The sequence below is a fragment of the Psammomys obesus genome, unplaced genomic scaffold (assembly GCF_907164565.1).
Source record: "Psammomys obesus unplaced genomic scaffold, mPsaObe1.curated_primary_1811, whole genome shotgun sequence".
Taxonomy (NCBI): Eukaryota; Metazoa; Chordata; class Mammalia; order Rodentia; family Muridae; genus Psammomys; species Psammomys obesus.
In genome coordinates this window covers 43,904,582-43,924,553 of record NW_026585895.1, presented here as the reverse complement: position 1 = coordinate 43,924,553, position 19,972 = coordinate 43,904,582, and the positions used below count along the sequence as shown (strand labels likewise).

The 19,972-nt window shown below is 40.8% G+C and overlaps 1 protein-coding gene across 3 annotated transcripts in view; it reads right to left on the bottom strand.

Moving 5' to 3' along the window:
* Positions 1–19,972, bottom strand: part of Dennd1a (DENN domain containing 1A) — a 474,895-nt gene that overhangs the window by 224,138 nt on the left and 230,785 nt on the right. For 2 of the 3 annotated variants that reach the window (XM_055599849.1, XM_055599851.1), the window contains 2 exons: positions 17,041–17,121; positions 13,579–13,632 (listed from right to left, as the gene is read on the bottom strand). In XM_055599849.1, the coding sequence (XP_055455824.1) occupies positions 13,579–13,632; positions 17,041–17,121 (135 nt within the window). The remainder of the gene's footprint in view (positions 1–13,578; positions 13,633–17,040; positions 17,122–19,972) is intronic. The other variant, XM_055599850.1, reaches the window with a different exon arrangement.

Genomic DNA, 19,972 nt, shown 5'->3' with positions numbered 1-19,972 from the left:
ATGAGCAGCCTGAGCAACTGTATCTTTGTGTGGTGATTATGGGTTACAACTCAAGGTCGTACACAGCAATGTGTTTGCTTTTCATGTTGCTCCAAAAGATGAGAGGCACAGGAATTCTACAATCTCAAAACGAGGAGACTAAGGCTGAAGGAGATTCTCCAAGATCAAATGGTCTAATAAGCCATGAAGACAGGACTCTCCTCTGATCTTTGGACCCTAGGCTGTAGAACTTTTCCAACGCACTACGTGTGCCGTGCATCCTAGCAAAAGAAAGTGTCTAAGCTTCACGAACAGGGCCTGTTTCTACCCAGTAGATCCTAGTACAAAGGCAGGGCTTTGCCTGTCCCACCCTTACTGTTGGTATCCATAGCATACACTCTCCAAACTGGCTCTGCTAGAATTAAAGCAGTTTCAAAGACTTACACCTCCCAAGCATTTCACTAAAAAGGATGACAATATAGATAAACAGTAGCAAATTGTGGCACTAGAATATTTTAGCCAGCTTTTGTTTTCCCCCTGTAACCTGGATTTCATTCCTTTAATTAGCATTATGGATTAGAACTCTTCAGATTTAAGCAGGGAAATGGAGAACATTTCATTTCTTCAACCTTTTCTATATCCACCTGATGTTAATAATACACACAAATATGCTAATTTCTTCAATGTTAAAGGGTTTCAGTGCTGCACAAAATAATTCTCGGGAAACGAAAGGAGGGAAAGAATGCTATTGCTACAAGTGGCAGTTTATCATGATTAAAGATCTACAACCTATAATTTAAGCAAAGCAGTAGATTTTATATGCAAAATAGCATAATGTGCTTTTCAACAATATTATACTTGAGGATAATAATGAGCACTTATCTCATGATTTATTACTATTCGACCAGAGAAGTAGGCTAACCACCAAACTTCACAAATAAAGAACAAGAGGATTGATAGCCCTATACACTGACTAGTCCTCTATACTGTCCCTCCTTGATATTGCTCACTCCCTATCCACTAGGATGAGGCTTTACACAGGTCAATTTGTTTAACCTAAAAGCCATTCCTTGTACTTGGTGTAACTTACTCTATTTAGAGTTGCAAAACAGAGGCACAGGAAAGTAATGTAAAATGACAAGGGTACATGATATGTGAACAACAGAAAATGCAATCTAGGGTTTAAATATATAATACCTTAAGGGATAAGTTAAAATAGCATATGCAAAATAATATTGAGTATAGGGGGGAAAAAAGGAAATATATGTGCAAAAAAGGGGTAATCCCCCCTACTCCCAGAAATTGTTGCCTATTTATAGAGAAATCCTTACATGACAGACAATGTGTGATTTACCTATGTTCTTTCTATTCCTTCTAATAACCTTTAGGTAGGTATTACTATGTCTCCACGGAGAAACTAAAGCTTAGAATGCCTTAGTTGTTTTTAAAGATCACCCGGTTAGAAAGGGCAAAGCCAAGAGTAGGTCTCTTAAATCTAAAACTTATCTGTTAACCACTATACCAGCTTGCCTCCTAACAAACTCCATGAAAAAAATAAAATGAGCACGAAAGGCGGATGAAGCTGGGCAAGAAGCATTTCTCTGCCTAGTGGACTGAGGAGCACTGAGTTAATGATGTCAGGGTGGGGTTTGTTCCCGAGCCAGTGACACGGCAGAGCAGTTTTCACAAACAAAAACACAAGACCCTCAGCTGAGCATTTCAGAGAGAGCTTAAATGCTGATGAATTATATGAATTTTTCTTTTAGAAGAGGATAGAAGTAACAAGAAAATAGAAATGAGGAGCTTAAAGAAGGCCAGAAAGCCCATTAGCACTTTTGACAGATCCAAAGATAACTCTGAAGCCACCAAAACGTGGCCTCAAGAGTCTGCCAAGAAGCTTCACGCTGAGGAGAAATATGTTACACAGCTTGCCGTCCAAATAGGGAGACACAGCGTCAGAGACAAATCCTGTGCCTTATTTTGGTGGGAGGAAAAAAAATCACAAGGATACTTTTGTTGGATAGGGAAGGGTGTGTTTCTGAAATAAAAAAAAACACCACTCAAATGAGGCAGGACCCAATTCCCAGTCAAGATCAGAGGGACTCAGGTGCTTGGTCCAAAACTCTACACAGGTATGTTAAAAATATGTAACATTTAGCCAAATTCTTTCTAAACTGTCATGTACTTTTTTTGGTATTTCTCATCCCATCTGTGCTGATCACCAAGATATTTGTGTCTAAACAGAAGCTGTCTCTCTTATCTGCTTCCTCCCCTGCCTCTTTCCTTCTGGGATGCCACCCGCCAGAGTGGGAGGGAGTGCCAACGGCCACAACCCAGGAACTTCTTGGACTGGTGAGTACTTGCAGGCCAGAGCGGGCCTTGGCTTACTCTTAGCTCCTGCCAAGCTTGGGCTCAGAGAAAGCCCCTTGGAGAGAGGGATCTCCCTTTTGCTGTTAAGTGCCCAAAAGCTTTAGGCCCACAGTAAACCTCAACTTCTCAGTCTTGCCCTGCCATTTCCCACCCACCAGGCCTTTACTTCTTCCCAGAATACTCTTCTTTGCTCTAAACATGTCCATTTATTTGACAAGGTCAGCCCTTGTGACACCTCCTGGAAGTTCCTGGACTCTTCTGCCAATGCTCCTTTGTGTTTCCATGGCAATTTGTCCCTATCTTATAGTAACTCAGATTTAAGTATATATATATATATATATATATATATATATATATATATATATATATATATATATATATTTGTACTAGGCTGAGTACCTTTGTGCAAATTACAAATCCCAACATCTAGCAGTTTGTTGAAAGAATAAATCCATATGTGGAGGAAAAAAGTGGTTGAAGACTACCTGTCCCTTGGCTCTGGTATGAGCGGGGCACAGGAGAATGGTCTAGCAGAGATGGTGTAGTATATCAGGAAGAAAAAGGCACCAGACTAAAAATCAGGCTGTGAGCCAGATGAGGTGATCAATTAATTACTCAGTGCTGATGAAAGACTCACAGAAAAGAAGAGAGGATAACAATTGTGTGTCAAAAAGATCTCCTTGAGGTTGCAGAGATGGCTCAGAAGTTAAGAGCACTGGCTACTCTTCCACAGGACCTGGGTTCAATTCCTAGCATCCACATGGTAGCTCACAACTTTCTGTAACTCCAGTTCAAGAGGATCTGAAATCTCTTCTGGCCTCTGTGGACACCATGCACACACATGGTGCACAGACACATACATGCAGGCAAAACAGCTCCACACTAAAGAAAAAAAAAATCTCCCCAAAGCCTATGGCAGATGGAAAGAAGAAGGCAAATGGGAGGCCCTACTGACTGACCCCTTAATTGGTTACTGCCACATTCCAGGGGTGCAGGGGGGAAGAATCCAAATGTGTGAACAAGTCAGAAGAAAGCTTTAGTATACACATGAAAAATACTTGTAAGCCCAGGACTTGACAAAATTAGACTTGGAAAGGGGAGGAAGAATGGCTCACTGGCTCTATGGCCTCCATGGCTCTAAGGTTCTATGCACCACACCTGCTGTTTGTCCAAACATTTCAGTGTCTATTTGTTTAAAAGTGTTTCAACCCTCCTTCTAAATAACTACCATTCCTGTCGATCCCAGTATTTCTGCTTCCTGTTCCTCAGCTTAGAATCTTGGACCATTGCAACCCCATCACAGCCAAGCCCAAGCACCTGCCCCATCATCCTCTGCCAGTTACTACCACATAATTCACCTGCTAGGAAAGGAGAACCTTACCTGGAGGACTATTTCCTGGGCTCTGGTTTCTGGGCTCTGGTCTTAGTTTATTTAGTGCCAGTGTGTCTCTAGGCTTAAGGAGATGCCTTTCCTTGCTTGGACTTTATTATACACTGTCCACCTCACCAATTCTCTGTAGGGCTGGACAGCTGGGATATGAAGGTATCCAATTTCCAGTCTGGCCAGAACTCAGATGCTAGGGGTACTCCAGGCAGTGCAGCATGGAAGATGAATTTCAGAGAAGGTATGTGCTGCAGTAAGTCCTTGAACTCTTAGCTTCTATTTCTCATTTATATAAAAAGAATTTGGTGAAGGTCTCAATTCAGAGAAAAAGGAGAGCAACAACACCTGGCAATCCTCATGCTCCTGAGGCGCACCTCCTAATAGATGTTCCTTCCTTGCTGCCTGTTGGCTCAAGCACCAGCTTAAGTGTCTGGGGACTTCACACTCACTGTGATCCATGCCTGAGGTTATGAAGCAGGTGGAGGTTGGGGGTGGGGTTGGAACGGGTTGAGCCCAGGAGGGGATATCGTGTGGCTTAGAGAGAAAGCGTCTTAGGTTCAATACCATAGGGAAATGAGATAATCCTCAAACCAAAGAACCGACTCTAAGCTGGGTACTCCTTGGAGCCTTCTAAGCAGATGCTAGTCTGTCTCAGTCTGTCATCTGATTAGTCTCTGAGACTCACCACTGTACATGAATAAAGACTCACTGTGCCCACTCTAGATGCAGATTCCTAGGCCAGAGGCGTGGTTCTAAAAAGAGGTCTCAGTCTTAACATAACTCTTGCTCAAATAATTTACAACATGATTTTTTTTCTTTGAAGAGAGAGAGGGTCTTGCTACACTGTCCAAACTGGTCCCCAGATCTTGAGCTTCGGGCATCCTGACTGAGTGTTCTGAGTATCTGAGAGGCCAGGCATGCTGTGTCACTTGGCCTAACTTTTATAATATAAAAACAGTTTAAGCCCTTAAGTGATTTAAAAAAATGATTTAAGTTACCTTAGTGGCACCAGATTCTTAAAAAGGAATTATAAATTTGGGGTTCTAAAATAATCTGCTCAAGAAAAAAAAATGCACAAATTCATTTGAGTAGTCAAACAAGAGAAGCGTATCACAGGAAAGAAAGCAGAGTTACCCGAGGTCAGCTTTATCCCTCTGCACAAGGGAAAGACCATTAGAGTAAACAATTATCTGACAACTTGGAGGGGCAATCTCAGTACTCGATAATAGGTCCTCTTCTGCCATCTCAACTTTGTTTATTTGTGAAAGTCATGATGACTTACTTCATAAATCTTTTCTATACCATGGTGCATCTTTTGACAAAGTGGAGTCTGGGCAATGTCGCACATAACAATCCTGCTAAACACTTCCCTCGCATCATTAACTACTTGGTATGACACTGACCAGATAATTAAGACAGGTTTGTTTAATATTTCGAATTAAGGCCTGTATGATTGCCCATTAATCAAAAGTACACTTCAAAACCTGGGTGCAAAACAAAATATCCCCTATGCAGCCAGTTTACAATGTAATTATTACTACACATCTGCCCAGGATCTGTGACTTTTTCTTAAATGCAGGTCACCTGTTTAAAATTTATAAAGATTTATGCTCATTTAATTACTGACTGCATAAAATTTACTCCTACATGTGTTATCTTGATAGACACAGGAAACCCTGATGAGCAGTTACATGGTAATCGTTTTTTTTTTTTTTTTCCAGGAAAAAGCAAGAAAGTATTTCTATAAAGAAATTGGAAAAATAATGAGAATTAACTTCAACAAGGAGTTGAAATTGGAAAGAATTAATGTTCTACGTTTGCTTTTCATTAACAACTTCTAGACAAATTGGCCCAAAAACCAGTTGTAAGGAGCTGTTCTTTTCCCTCTCTCAGGATCAGGTGCTTGTTTCATTAGTTTATTCATTCATTCATCCAACCAGCCAGCCAGTCAGTCATTAATAGCATACAGTCTATCATCTACAAGTTCGAGGTACTAATCCCCATCCTTAAAGGACAAGTGGCACTAACCAGCTATCCATGCAAGCAATCATATTGCTTTCACTAACGAGTTCTTTGGGAAGCACAGGTGATACTGGTGCCTGGACCTAGAAGCATCTCCACACTGGGATTAGACTCACCCAGGTATGAATTCTGGGTTTTCACTCAGTGACTGCAGAAGTGAACTTACAACTCTGGGTTTCCCTTCTCTGTCAAAGGGGCTAGCAACCATATCATTGGCTATGGTAAGAGCTTAGGAAGTAACCAATGGTCTCTGACCTGAGCCAAAATGGGCATTAAACAAGTACTAGCTCTTTTTCTCTTCTTACATTAGCCCTTCTCTGATGTTAGAAAAATAGAACATTGTTAGGTTCTATGTCTCAAAAGCCACGTGCCCCTCAGTTGCTTACTTTCTTAAATTTAGATGGTCCTTTAGCGAATACAATCATGTGTCTGTAGAGCCCTCTTCTATGAAAAGCACTGGGCTCCTACACTCTAGTCACCACACCAGTGATGACGGGGCCACCAAGAGCCTTCTGTGGCGCTATAAAAGACATATCCCACGAGAGGGATGGCATTAATTTGCATAACCAAGAATGTCAGCTAACATCCAGAAAAGACAAGCCATGGGAAATCATGCTCCTCAGTTCGAAGTCATACTGAGACCTCAAGGAGATGAATCTAGAATCCCCAGAAAACTAGAACAAGGATAAATAGAAAGTTATGATGGCACTCAGTACTATTCTTGGAACTTAACATTTAAGGCTTTTGTTTTTCATGTTTCCCTTTACTAGATAAGAATGCTGAGATTCTAAGATGGCAAGAAGCCCAAGAGCCCAGGGTGATGGGGCCCTGTGTCTGGCTGTCTCTGAAACCCATGTTCTGTCCATGACAGCACACTGTATCACATTAACAAGCCTGTGGTTATTGCCTGTTTCAATTTGCAATGCAACCATTTAGTCATTTCAAATTAATCCCTGAAAAATCACCAAGAGATTAAAATGCAAATTTCAACATGGCTAGAGTGCTATAGTGATTCTATGTCAAACTCACACAAATTGGTCTCACAAAAGTTCAGAGTCTCCTTAGAGAAAAAGCTTCCTTGCTTTGTTTTGTATTTCTGATATAAAATATAATTTCTTTTTTTTCCCCTCATGAATATCACAAGTCAACCCTAGGGGGCCAAACGTTTGGACCAGGGGTTGCTACAGCCCCACAGACCTGCAGACTAAGGCAGCAAGCAAAACCTATGAGCTCTGGGCTATGTGCATGTGAAATGGGACTCATGTCTGCCTCTCATAGAGTAACAGGTAGGGATTAAAATGGAATGGTGTGCGTTAGGAACTAGGCAGACTGGTACTACTATTCTGCTTAAAAACAAATAAGACCAGCCTTCTACTGGTTTGCAAAGGAGGATTTAGGGGACAATGGATCAGACACAGGGAATTGGTGCATTAGTGGCAAAAGCAGCAGAGAAAATCTAAATTTCAAAAATGGTGGGGACAGAGAAGGTGACATGGACATAATGCAGCCAGGAGCTGAAGGTGTGTTACAGAAAAGACCATTCAAACAAACGTCTCTAACCTCAGCAGTTATGGGGCTGAGAATTGGGGAATTATAAAAATCTGCAGTTACTTTAAAAACAAAGTTCTTAAGGAATTCTTGGCCCTTAAAATAAAAAGATGAGCCAGACCTAATTAACTTTTTTTTTTTATCATGTTATTATTTAGTAGAGAAGAAACATGACAATCCACCTAGGTGTTTCCTCAAAGAGAAACCCTAAGCTTCTCTTTTCTCTCTTGACACCACTCTTCCAGGAAAAGTCAAGTAAAAGCATTTTAAAAGTTATGAATACTGAAGACTAGAAGAGAGATGCCAATCTTCTAAATTATAAAATGATACTAATAAACTGGTTTGTCATTAAGTGCACAACTGGGCAATGCCTGAGACATTTATGGCTGTCATTACACGGTAGGGCAAGGAGGAGCTTGATACCATCATATAGTGAGTAACACCGAAGGATGCTAAAAAAACAAAAAACAAAACAACAACAACAACAACAAAAAAAAACAACAATGCACAAGACAGACACAGGCAACAGAAGACTACCTGGTGCAAGGTGGCTTTAGAGTTGGTGGAGGATAAAGGGAAGGTTGGACTAAGGCTGAGGTGATGGTGGACATGGCAAAAGCAGCAAGCCCAGTTTACACACAGAGCCCAAGAAGCTCAGGAAGTAGAGATGCTCAGCCTCCAAAGGTTAGGAAAGGGCACAAATACAAATGGAAATAATTCACCCCCACATTTCTTCTCCCCAGCCCCCAGCTCCTCAGCTGTCTTCCTGAAACTGTCCTGAGGGAGTAAATGTTTTCTGGTTAGAAACTCTGAAACAGAAGGGCCAGGGGATACCAGGTAAAAAGGATGGCAAAATTCACTAATTAGAGAAGCGGACTAACCCAAAGTAGCCATAGCACATGCTGTCACCTCATAACACACTTAGCTCCCTTAGCACTGGTAATAAAATACCCACTCCCCAGGCAGAAGAAAACGGACTACTCACAAGGAAAAGGTTCTGATGATATAGAAGAGTCCCCACCTCTGAATTCAGTCACAGCAATTCTAGGGTTCCTCCTGGGATCAAGCTCTGCTGATGAGCACAGAACTCTGGATCAGATGCTCAGTGCCTCACTCTTAAATGTGACAAGGCACATCTTAGCCATAGCTCTACAAGAGAGTCACAAGACAAACAAGAGCTAGGACTAGAATGAATAAAAGATGCAGGAGCTGGCGTGGCAATGTAGCTCTGTAGTACCAGCTACTCAGAAGGCTGAGCTGGGAGGATTGGGGCAGGGAGGGTTGTTAAGCAGGAGGCTTCTGAGCTAGGAATGTAGGGACTGGAAAGGTTTGTGAGCTGGGTTAGTTGTGGGTGTCCACTGACAAGCCTAACAATACAGGAGAGAGAAGAGAAGAATGAATTAGAATTATTTTTTAAACATAAGAATTACAGTTCTCACAGATGAGGTAAAAAATAATTAACAACAAGATGGCCAGAGTAGAAATTTTGAAAGGATGTAAAAATTGTGGAATAAACTTGAGGTCAGTACAAAAGAGAAATGTGGAAAACAGGAGAGGAAATGAACATAAGGAGGTTTAAATCCTACCTGCCACAAAAAAAGAAAAAAAGAAGATTAAAACAATAATGTGAAAATACTTGTAAGCTATAAGGATGTGACTTTCCAAAGTGAATAAGATGATCAATGCCCAGGACAATGGGTGAAAATGAACCCACTAAGGTACATTATTGTTCAATTTCAAGATATTAGAAGCCAAAAGATGTAAAAATAATGACAGGAATCAAATTGGTCAAACCTCCTAAACTACAAGAGCAAAAAGAAACCAGTGAACATGCCTTTACATTTCTGAAAGAATGACTTGCAAACTAGAATCCCACACTCACACTATCCAATCTGCAAGTTCAAAACTGTTCCCTTCCAGCAACATAGTCTCTTAGGACACTGCTGGAGAATGCTTCCTGAGCAGGATGAAATGAAGCCAATAAAGAGGAAGACGTTAAGCCCAAGATCTCACCTACAACAAGTTGTACCAGAAAGGAATCATAATCTAACTACTTCAGGCATTCATTCAAGTGTAAATATTAACTGCTGGTTTAATATGTCTTTTCCCCCTAAAGACAGAGGAAGAATGAAAGAGGAGAAATATATGGATGAGAGACAGTGTTTTGTGTGTATGTGGGTTTCTGGGAAAGGGCATCAAGATTCTTATTTCACTTAACAAAATCAATAGTTGATATATGAAGTAAAAATAATCTTGACATGTAGCAACAGGGAGATGTTAAAAGTATGATGGGAAACTGGGCACAACGGCACACACCTGTAATCCCAGCACTCCAGGAGGCAGAGGTGCAGAGTGCACAGATCTCTGTGAATTCAAGCGCAGCCTGGTCTACAAAGTAAGTCTAGGACAGCCAAGGCTAAACAGAAAAACCAACCAACCAACCAACCAACCAACCAACCAACCAACCAACCAACCAACCAAACCAAACCAAAATTATGATGGGAGCTGGAGAGATGGGTCATCTTCCAATGGACCCAAGTTTTAGTTCCAAGCAGCGATATGATGGCTCACAACTGCCTGTAACTCCATTTACTGGGGCTCTTATGTCCTCTTCTAGCCTCCTTGGGTCCCCACAATTATGTGGGATATACTCACACAGTAAAACAAAATGACAAATAAATAAATAAAAATCTTTCAATCAATGATGATACGACTGCTAAAACCTTGGGAATAGCTGCTTCTGTGGAATAAGTATGGAGTACTTGGAGATTACAGGCCTTTATTAATTACTATGCAGTGCCATATGATTTTTAAACTATTTATATTATTAAACAAAAAATATTAAGGTTGGTAGTATGGTAGTACAATACTTGCCTAGAAAATGTGAAGCTCTGTGTTTAAGTGCTGGTACCACAGATGCACATTAATCATTAAACAAAACAGAGTAGACAGATCTAAACAACTTTTAGGAAAATTTAAATCATAAGTACAACAATGGTGGAGAGTATCATTTTTATATTAAAAAAATGCCAATCAATCTGGCACTTTCTCAGAAAATTAGGAATAATGCTACCTCAAGATCCAGCTATACCACTCCTAGGCATATATCCAAAAATGCTCATGTATACAACAAGGACATTTGCTCAACCATGCTCATAGCAGCTTTATTCGTAATAGCTAGAATCTAGAAACAACTTGGATGTCCCCCAACTGAGGAATGGATACAGAAATTGTGGTACATTTACACAATGGAATACTACACAGCAATTAAAAACAAGGAGAAATCATGAAATTTGCAGGCAAATTGTGGGAACTAGAAAAGATCATCCTGAGTGAGGTATCCCAGAAGCAGAAAGACACACAGGGTATATACTGACTTATAAGTGGATATTAGCCATATAACACAGGATAAACATACTAAAATCTGTACACCTAAAGAGGTTAAGCAAGGAGGACGACCCTGGGTAAGATGCTCAATCCTCATTCAGAAAGCAAACAGGATGGACATTGGAATAGGGAGAAGGCAGGGAACAGGACAGAAGCCTACCACAGAGGGCCTCTGAAAGGCTCTACCCAGCAGGGTATTGAAGCAGATGCTGAGACTCATAGCCAAACTTTAGGCAGAGTGCAGGGAATCTTATGAAAGAAGGGGGAGATAGTAAGACCTAGAGCAGACAGGAGCTCTACAAGGAGAGCAACAGAACCAAAAAATCTGGGCCCAGGGGTCTATTCTGACATTGATAGGCCCAAGCATGGAGATAACCTAGAACCCCTGCATAGATGTAGCCCATGGCATCTTAGTATCCAAGTGGGTTCCCTACTAAGGGTAAAAGGAACTGTCTCTGACATGAACTCAGTATCTGTCTCTGACATCACCTCCCCCTAAGGGGGGAGCAGCCTTGCCAGGCCACAGAAGAAGACAATACAGCCAATTCTGATGAGATCTGATAGGCTAGGGTCAGATGGAAGGTGAGGAGGTCCTCCCCTATCAGTGGACTGGGGGAGAGCCATGGGAGGAGATGAGGGAGAGAGGGTGGAATTGGGAGGGGATGAGAGAGGGGGCTATAGCTGGGATAGAAAGTACACAAATTGTAATAAAAATTTTAAAAATATAGAAAAAGAAAAAAATGCCTACTGTATACACAGGTTCTCAGCCATAGTCATCCTATATAGTTACACAGAAAGTTCTGGGCAAAGCCATCAAACTTGAAGGAGCACAATTTCAAGGTGGAGGAAGAGATGGTGATAGCTGGGACCTGCATTCATTCTCAATATGCACTTCTGTGCCGATTTCTGTGATGGACTTTGAATGAGAGAGGAAAATGTTCATAATATACTATTAGGCAAAGAAACAACTTTATGGAGTTATACATTTAGTATGATCTCCATTGCATGTTGTTAAACAGTAGCTTCTAAATTTAGGGCTTTAAAAAAATAAATCAAAGGAATCTTTTTGTCTCAAGTATTACCCAACTCTCAATTTAAGCAGTGATAAATTAACCAGATCTAAAAACACAGAGCAGGCCCCACCACATCTATCTCCCTAGGGCTCCATGAGCACCCTCAGCGTTCTGGGCAGTACTGTCTGAAGGCTACAAAGAAAAGAAGACAAAGCTTGAGAAGCATTTCCTCTGAGATGAGCCAATCTGAGCACTCTTCTTTTATACATGCACACCTTTTATATAACCCAGAATGTTAAACATCCAAAAAAAGCAAATGAAACACTGATGGATTTATAGAGACAAGAGTGGAGATGGCAATGGGTTATTAATCTTCCCAAGTTATTCTCTATCCATATTACATTTATCTTAACTTCAGCCACACTTATCCAGAATTTTTTTTATTTCATACTTCAAAACTTTATTAGAGATGTTTATTTATCTTTTGAAGTTTTTAATTTTTATAATACTTTTTGGTTAAAATATAATGACAAAACTTTCTTCCTTCCCTTTCATCCCTCCAGCTTCTCCCAATTCCTCTTTTTATATTCTTAAAAGTCTTGGTTTGCAATTTTATGGTAACAGTAAATTAAATTATTTTTTTCTAGGTGTTGTTGTTGTTATTAGTCTTTTTCTGATCTCTTGAGCTGATTTTCTACAGTGCTTTATAAAAAAACTTAGAACCTTGCACACATTAAGCAAGTGCTATGCACTGTGCACTATGTACCTGGCCCTTTAATTTCTCGAATTCAAACTCAACTTCGTTGTTCTTAGAAAAGCATTCAAGGCTATGAAATTTCCTCTTTGGGATGATTTTGGCCACATCTCTTTAAATGGAAAGAAATTTTGGCACTGGCTACAGTAGAGATAAACTTAAAGGCATGTTAGGTAAAATAAGCCAGACACAAAAAAGACAAACAATATATAATTCCACTGACATTTGGCGCTTGAAAGTAGGCAACATTATAGTCAGAGAGTTGAATGATGTTTTCCATGCACTGAGGGTTGTTGCTTGCTAGGTCCAGAGCTACAATTTTGAAAGATGAAAAAATTCTGAAGACCAATAGGATATGAATGCACTCAAAACTACTGAACTTTATCCCCCGAAGAGAATAAGAGTTGATTTCATGCTAGTTATATTGTACCAAGCACCTCTCTGGTGGCTGCTTTAGGCTTTATTCTATGTTGTACGATTTATAATCACAATAAAATATTTTACAGATGTGCCCTAAGGTAGACAGGTTACTCTGCTAGTTCAGAGAGCAAACATAAACCTATGGATCTGTCACTTTACCTTGCTTCTTCTCAGCCCTTAGAAGGTGAAGATAGATGTTCTACTTCATTTACTATGTGCTTTCTGAGATGTAAACAGAAGTGTGGTTCTACATATGCACACCCACCCTAATAAACTTTCACATGGGAATTTCTTTGCTAAGAACATTTTATCTTATGATACTAGAAAGCAGAATCTAAGTCTCCATTGTGAGGAAATACCTTCAAATGGAGATTTTTGAAGTAGACAACAATGATCCTTATCATTGCTGCTAAGATGCTCTTCTAATAGGTGATTTTAAACTATGAAAAAGTGTCCTAAAAAGATCAGAATAAATTAATATCAACAGTCAATCAGTGATTACTTTTGAGAAATATAAAGAACTCTCCTCCTTGTGTCTGTACTTTGCAGATATTTTCAATTTGTTTTTGCTAGTATAACCCATTGTTCTTTTTATATTTGTTTTGGCATTCTATTATAATTATACTCGAAAACATAGCCATTTCGTTTTAAAAGATAAGCAGCAAACAAATAAATGTAATGCTCCTTTTCCAAGTACTCACATTCTCAGGTATGCTAGGAAGCTCTCTGGTATCAGGCACAGTGAAGTAAGAATGCTGGAAAAGAAAAAAAAAAAAAACAAAACACAAGCTGCACATTTTTTGAAGATCTAACTAGCACTTTGTTCCAAATTTAGGTAACTGTTCCTTAATCAGACGAGGAAGCCTTGTTTCTGTTGTAAGAAATATCCACATTAGAGCTGCTTAAGCTAATGCTAGATCAAGCTAGGAGCAGTAACTCATGAGCATGAGAATGAACGCCTTTGGGGAAGACGAACGAAAATTTCAAACAAGCTTTAAATCTAAATTTCCATGTGAAATTTGTGAATTTCTGAACATAAAAAAGTGGGAAGTTCTGTAATTTATTGTTCAATAAGGCAGTGGACTCTTAGAAACTAAACAATACAATAAACATTACAAACACTAAGTGACAGGATGTCCCAACCAATCCTGTCATTCCATTTCAGCATATGAGGTCACATCAGTCTACACTGTAGTAAAATAATCTGCTCATATGAAGCTCAAGACAGTTCCAGCCAAAGGCCACTCACTCCATCTGAAAGGGCTACATACAGTTGTTGTCAATGCACAATAAGCTCCCAACTTGCATTGTGATTGTCATGGTGCCCGGGTGAAGCTGAACACTTGACTTCAAAGACTTGGATGCAATGAGGCATCTCCATGTTTGTAACAAGCCCATATCTCCAAGTTAAATGAAAACTGGCTGAACTAATGCCACCTCCTTGGCTGCTTTTAAAGGCTCAGAATATAATGGTAAATGGCACTGGAAAGAGCCTCATGCTGGCCAATTAAAGATGGATTGTGAAAGGCCAGGAAAGGTCATGTGCAGAAAGGTTCAGCTCAGCCATGGCCTAAACTAAAATCCTTGCCCCCAACCCCTTACTCCTGGGTAATGGGAGAATAAGTAAGTTTCTAGAAAACTGAGTTGTATAGGTGTTGTAAAATAAAATGTCCTGGAGAGAAGCTCTACCTATGATGGCAACAATGAACTGGTAGTATGACACTCAAAAGATATTTATTGAACACCTGCTTATGGAAAACTTTGTATTAAAAACTTTATAAGCATCACTTCTAATTCCCATAATTAAATTTGAAGACAGATATTATTTGCATATTACAAATAGACAAATTAATGTTCAGAGAGGCAAATAGTCCAAGATCATTCAGTGAGTATGCAGAGTAACTAGGTCATGTAACTAACCATACCCAGGCCCTTTCCACTGTATCAGACTCTTTACGCCTGTGCACTTATGCACACAAACTTGAGTAAGCATTTCATACATGAGACATTTAGCCCACAAAAATTGATACTTTACCTTACTTACTACTTTTATTTTGACATAGGGTTTCACTATGTAGCTCCAGCCAGACTAGAACTTGCTATACAGACCAGACTGGGTTTGGGCCTTGCATTAATCCTCCCTACTTCTGCTTCCAGAATGTTGGGATGACAAGCATGCACCACCACACCCAGATTAACAAATCAATTCTATTATACAACTATTATCATTCAAATTGCTAGTTTGCATTTTTACTCTTCTCAGTTTCCTAGATCAGATACACAGGAACATTGTCTTATAGAAGGTGGTTAAAGACATAAGACCCAGGCTTGGCATCTCACCAGTATTTTAGGATTTCTATTCCAAATGAGACACTAGCTCTTCAAAATAGAAATGCATTTTGGGAAGAAGAACATCTAGTGAAGGGGTGGGGAGGATCTGCCTTTACAGATGCAATGGATTGTAAAGAGTGAGCCAGCATAACTCCAAACCAACCAGTCCCCAGGCTGTCCTTTGAGATTTTGTCTTGCTCCATTGCCCATGAAATGCTGGGGACCAGAGGAGGTCAGAAACATTCCTAGAATCCATTGGAATGAAACAGCTGCACACCCAGTAATTCCTTCTGCCCCCAAGATGGCTTGTCCTTGAGGCCTGACAGCCTGCTGCCTGTGCAGACATTTAGGGAAGGAGTGGCCCTTCCTCCCAGGCAGCTGGTGACCTAGCCTAGCAGCTCTACAGCTACCTGTCGGATGTCATTACAGGCTGAAGCAGTGAGATCAAGCTGTTTAGGAAAAAAGACTGAGACAAAGGCAGGTTGCTCTGCTTCAGTGATGGCTGGATCTAAAGCTCACTTGCTCATCTTTTCTGGCAGTCCCTACCTCCCTATGAGCAAATCTTCTATAAGTAAATTCCTTTCCTCCTTCCTGCTTCTCACCTCACTCCCTGCCTCTGTCCTTTCTTCCTATTAGCTTGGAATCACAAAATCTAGCACATCATTTCTAAATTGCATGACTTTATATGTATACCCTTTCCTCTCTAAACCTTTCCTCTATGACATGAGCATGTTAATGCCTACATTGGGAACAATTTTGAACATCAGAGGTGTATATTAGTATAAATTACAAACGTAAAATAGATTTGTTATTGTTATTATTACTGACAATACTGTAGCTTTTGCTACCATTCTTGTAAGACCCATTGGCTTCCTTTATGAAGTCAGATACCTTCCTTATCCCCGAAACCAGCATTGTTTCTGCTTCTTGAGAAGCTGGAAGAGAAAACTCTAACCTGCCAGGCCTGTGGGATAGGAAGACAGGTCTGCATGATAATGGCTGCCTGGCCAAAGGGTATCTACCACAAAATTCTGATAAAGGCAATGAGAGTTTCCATTTAAGAGATAAAGAATTTAGTAAATGAATTATGGAAAAGATTCTACACACCTCTTCTGATGTCTTATGTGACGGATAAGGAAGCTGAGCCCACATAGTTAAAGGTCTTGATTTAAGTCACTTCAATCACTAGTAAAACAGACAACTGGAACAGAGATTTCCCATCAGGTGGCTCAGAGGAATTTCTAACTTGGCACACTGCACAATGTACAGGATGTACCTCAAAGCACTTGAAGAAATAATGAGTGCTGTAAGCTAGAACTAGATGAGTACTCTCACTCTATCTTCAAGGAATAGAGACTGGGAACCAGCTTACTCTGACAGGATGGAAATAAGTCTCCAGGAGCATGTAAGGGGACTTGGGAGTTAAAGAGAAAGGTTAATTCAGCCTGCGGGGTCAGGGGAGAATTTCTCGGAAATAGTATCAGAATAGTTCTGAAGGGCACATGAGTTAACAGGCAAACAGGAGAGTGGTAGTGTTGAAGACTGAGGGTCTAGAATGCACTTTGACTGTGACAAAAGGTGATGCAGGTGGCCAAAGACACGGTATAAAAAGGCTGACAGGTCCAGCCACCCTATTCCTTGAATCTGTGACTTAGAACATGAGTGGTCATTTGAAAAGCATCTATTCTTCAGAATCCCAGGAAGAGGGAGAGCCAACACCCCAGCCTGCCTTGAACCTGGGGCTCAAACTAAGTAAGAGTGTGGCTCTGACCTCCTCTGAAGGTCCATACAGACTTGCTTAAGTGGGGTAGCCACCATCTTGACCCACTTACCACGCTGAGGTGAACAGCCTCTCCAGGGTCAGGGATGGGAAGTCTGTGCAGAGTTTCAAGAAGTTCATTCCACTGACTTTCCTGAAAGAAAGAAAGAAAAGGCCCAAGTGACAAAAGCTGGGACCTGTGTTAAGGTCTAGATCCACAGAGAGACAGGTGGGAGAGACTGGCCCCAAGATAGAAATAGGTTTGATATTCAAGTAGGGTTGGATAAAAGACACTGCTTATGGCTTAAACACAAGAGCCAAACTGATCCTCCCACATCAAGTTTGACATTTTCTATTCAGTGAGACACCTACCATGACCACCTTTTATGGATCACATACCATAAGCTCTCAGCAAATCTATCCCTTCAACTCCATAGCAACAACTTCTAAATGCACACAATCTGAGCTTCCAGGACGGGGGTGGTTGGGAGAAATAACAATGACACTGTGGATCTTGTCTTCATCATCATTACCCTCAATTTATTTATTGAGTGTTCACTGGCTACATGTAGCAGCCTCCAATTATGGAAAGTTAGAAATGAAGCAAGTTCACCACCATGTGATGCAGGACAGCAGCCGTGCATTTTAATTAGGGAAACTGAGCAGCTGAACAACATACAAAGCAGCACAAATTATTCGACTCAAAACAGATTCGCCTTTAAGATGCTCAAAACAACAGCGCTCACAAACGATCCAAAAGCCACTTCTTCCCCGTGGAATTCTGTGTGCTAATAAAAGGCTAAGTATACATGGGCAGCCATGTCCTAAGTACTGGATCTTCTAGCCATCCACTTAGGAAGTGTGAGAGTGAATGTCTGAATTGTGAAGTACTAGTCTCACATTAGACAGTAGGCTGCACAGCCCAGGGAGGGAGGCAGGGTTGCTATGTCTAAGCCCATAGCACTATCTGCCTCTGGCAGGGAGCCTGAGATGAATCTGGCTTACAAGTTTGCTTCAGCCTGTGCTCTGACAATCAAGTTTATTAGAGGGCACAGGTGCTTGAAGATGTGTGCATGAAGTTAGTTTTGCTCTCAAGCAGTCTAACACTTACATACATACAGAAAGACTTACAGAATGATTTTAAAAACAAAGGCCCTTTCATTTCCTCTACTATTTGAGAATGAGTTATTCACATTATAACTCATCATCTACACACACAAACACACACACACACATACATGCACACTCATGCTTCCTCTGAACGACCATGTTTAATCACCACAACCTAGAAAGTATGTCTCAGCACAGTATGCCATCTAATTCTGTCCAGTTGTGCCAGCTGTGCTACGCATGTCCTCATGGCAACCAAATCGGTTTAGAAGCATGAGTGGCCTTCAGCAGGGCTAACTCTTGAGTTCTGTTGGGAAAACTCTCATCTTTCCTAGGTCTGCAGGACCTTGACCATTTTGTAAAATGAGTCTCAGCTGTAAGATGTTTCCTCATGAATCTCAGCTTGTCCTTTATTGACAACGCTTTCTTGACACTTGACTATATCATCTCAGATCTCTGCTGGGCAACCCCTACCACTGGTATTTAAAAAGCATTTTGCAGTATGACATTTTACGTAAGTATTCCATCCCTCAAGCCTTGAATCTAGCTGTTTATTTATCTTGCTACAAGCGCATAGCTTTCATTGTTGTCAGTATTTGCCTTGATGCTCCACACTAAGATCATTGGGAACCTCTTGGCCCTTTACCTTGTTTTTGTGTCTTAAGGACATGCTCCCACCATGTTTTGAAAACTTTCTTAATTTGGGACATGAAAGACATTTTTAGCATCATTGTACCTATTTCCTACCCCAGTCCTGGAAGTAGTCCTTTCTTCACATAGCCAGTGCCCCTTTCTTGGTGAGTATTGACAAGCCAGGTCTGCGAGCCGTGTGTATACTTGCTGCCCCTTGGGATTGCTGACACCAGGCCTTCAGTGATCAGAGCCATCAAGTACCACACACACAGGCCACCACAGGCCTTCATATCTCAAATTACTTTTGTCTTAATACACTTAAAGTCTTAGTTTCACAGTAATGTTTCCAAGTCTAGGCCAACAAAGGAGTCACTCCTGTTCTTTCTCTTTGCATACTGTGACTGACTACACTGCACAAAGGTAAAATCCTCACTCCTAACTTGGGGCTAGGCCTTTACTGTCCAACCCTCAAATGCATGCCTTCCTATCTCATGCTCTGGCACCAAGCACTGAGCCACCACTGTTGGTTCCTTTCAGTTCAGATCTCTGCACGTCCCACCGAGTTACCACATCTCATGTTATGCCTACCTCTACTCTACCACATACATGCTCTCATCTCCTTTGCTCCAACACCCCCAAGAAGTCTGCTGCCCAGTTCAGAATCTCTGTCTTTCCTTCCATCAGATTCCCTTTCTGCTGTATCTAGGGTCTGACAACACAGTGGCCAGGATCCACACAGAAATCCTCATGCTCCATCTTAGGCTATACCACCTGGTAACCCTCATGGTATACATGCATTTCCTCAAATAGAAGCTTACCTCATCCAATAATCACATAACTTCTGGATGGGAGAAGGCAGTTTTTAGGGAACAAATATTCTGGTTTTGTTTGGGCCTTAGTTTCCATAGATATATGATACATGTATGTTTCCTTGTGTGTGCATGGTACGTGAAAGCCACTGGGTGTCTTTCTAGATTGCTTTCCACTTTACTTTGTAAGATGAGGTCTCTCAGTGAATTCAAAGCTCATTTATTCAGCTAGGAGTTATGCCCAATGAGCTCCAGGGATCTGCCTTCCCCTCTGCCTGAGTGCTAGGATTAGATGCAAAAGCTGATGTGCCTGTCTTCCATGTGGGTGCTAGAGATCCGATATCCGAGCTAAAGTCCTAATGCTTGTTGACCAGGTACATAATCAACTGAAATCTCCCTTCCTTTCATCCTGTTCTAATCTGGTAATTAACACTTTTTTTTAATACGCCAGTT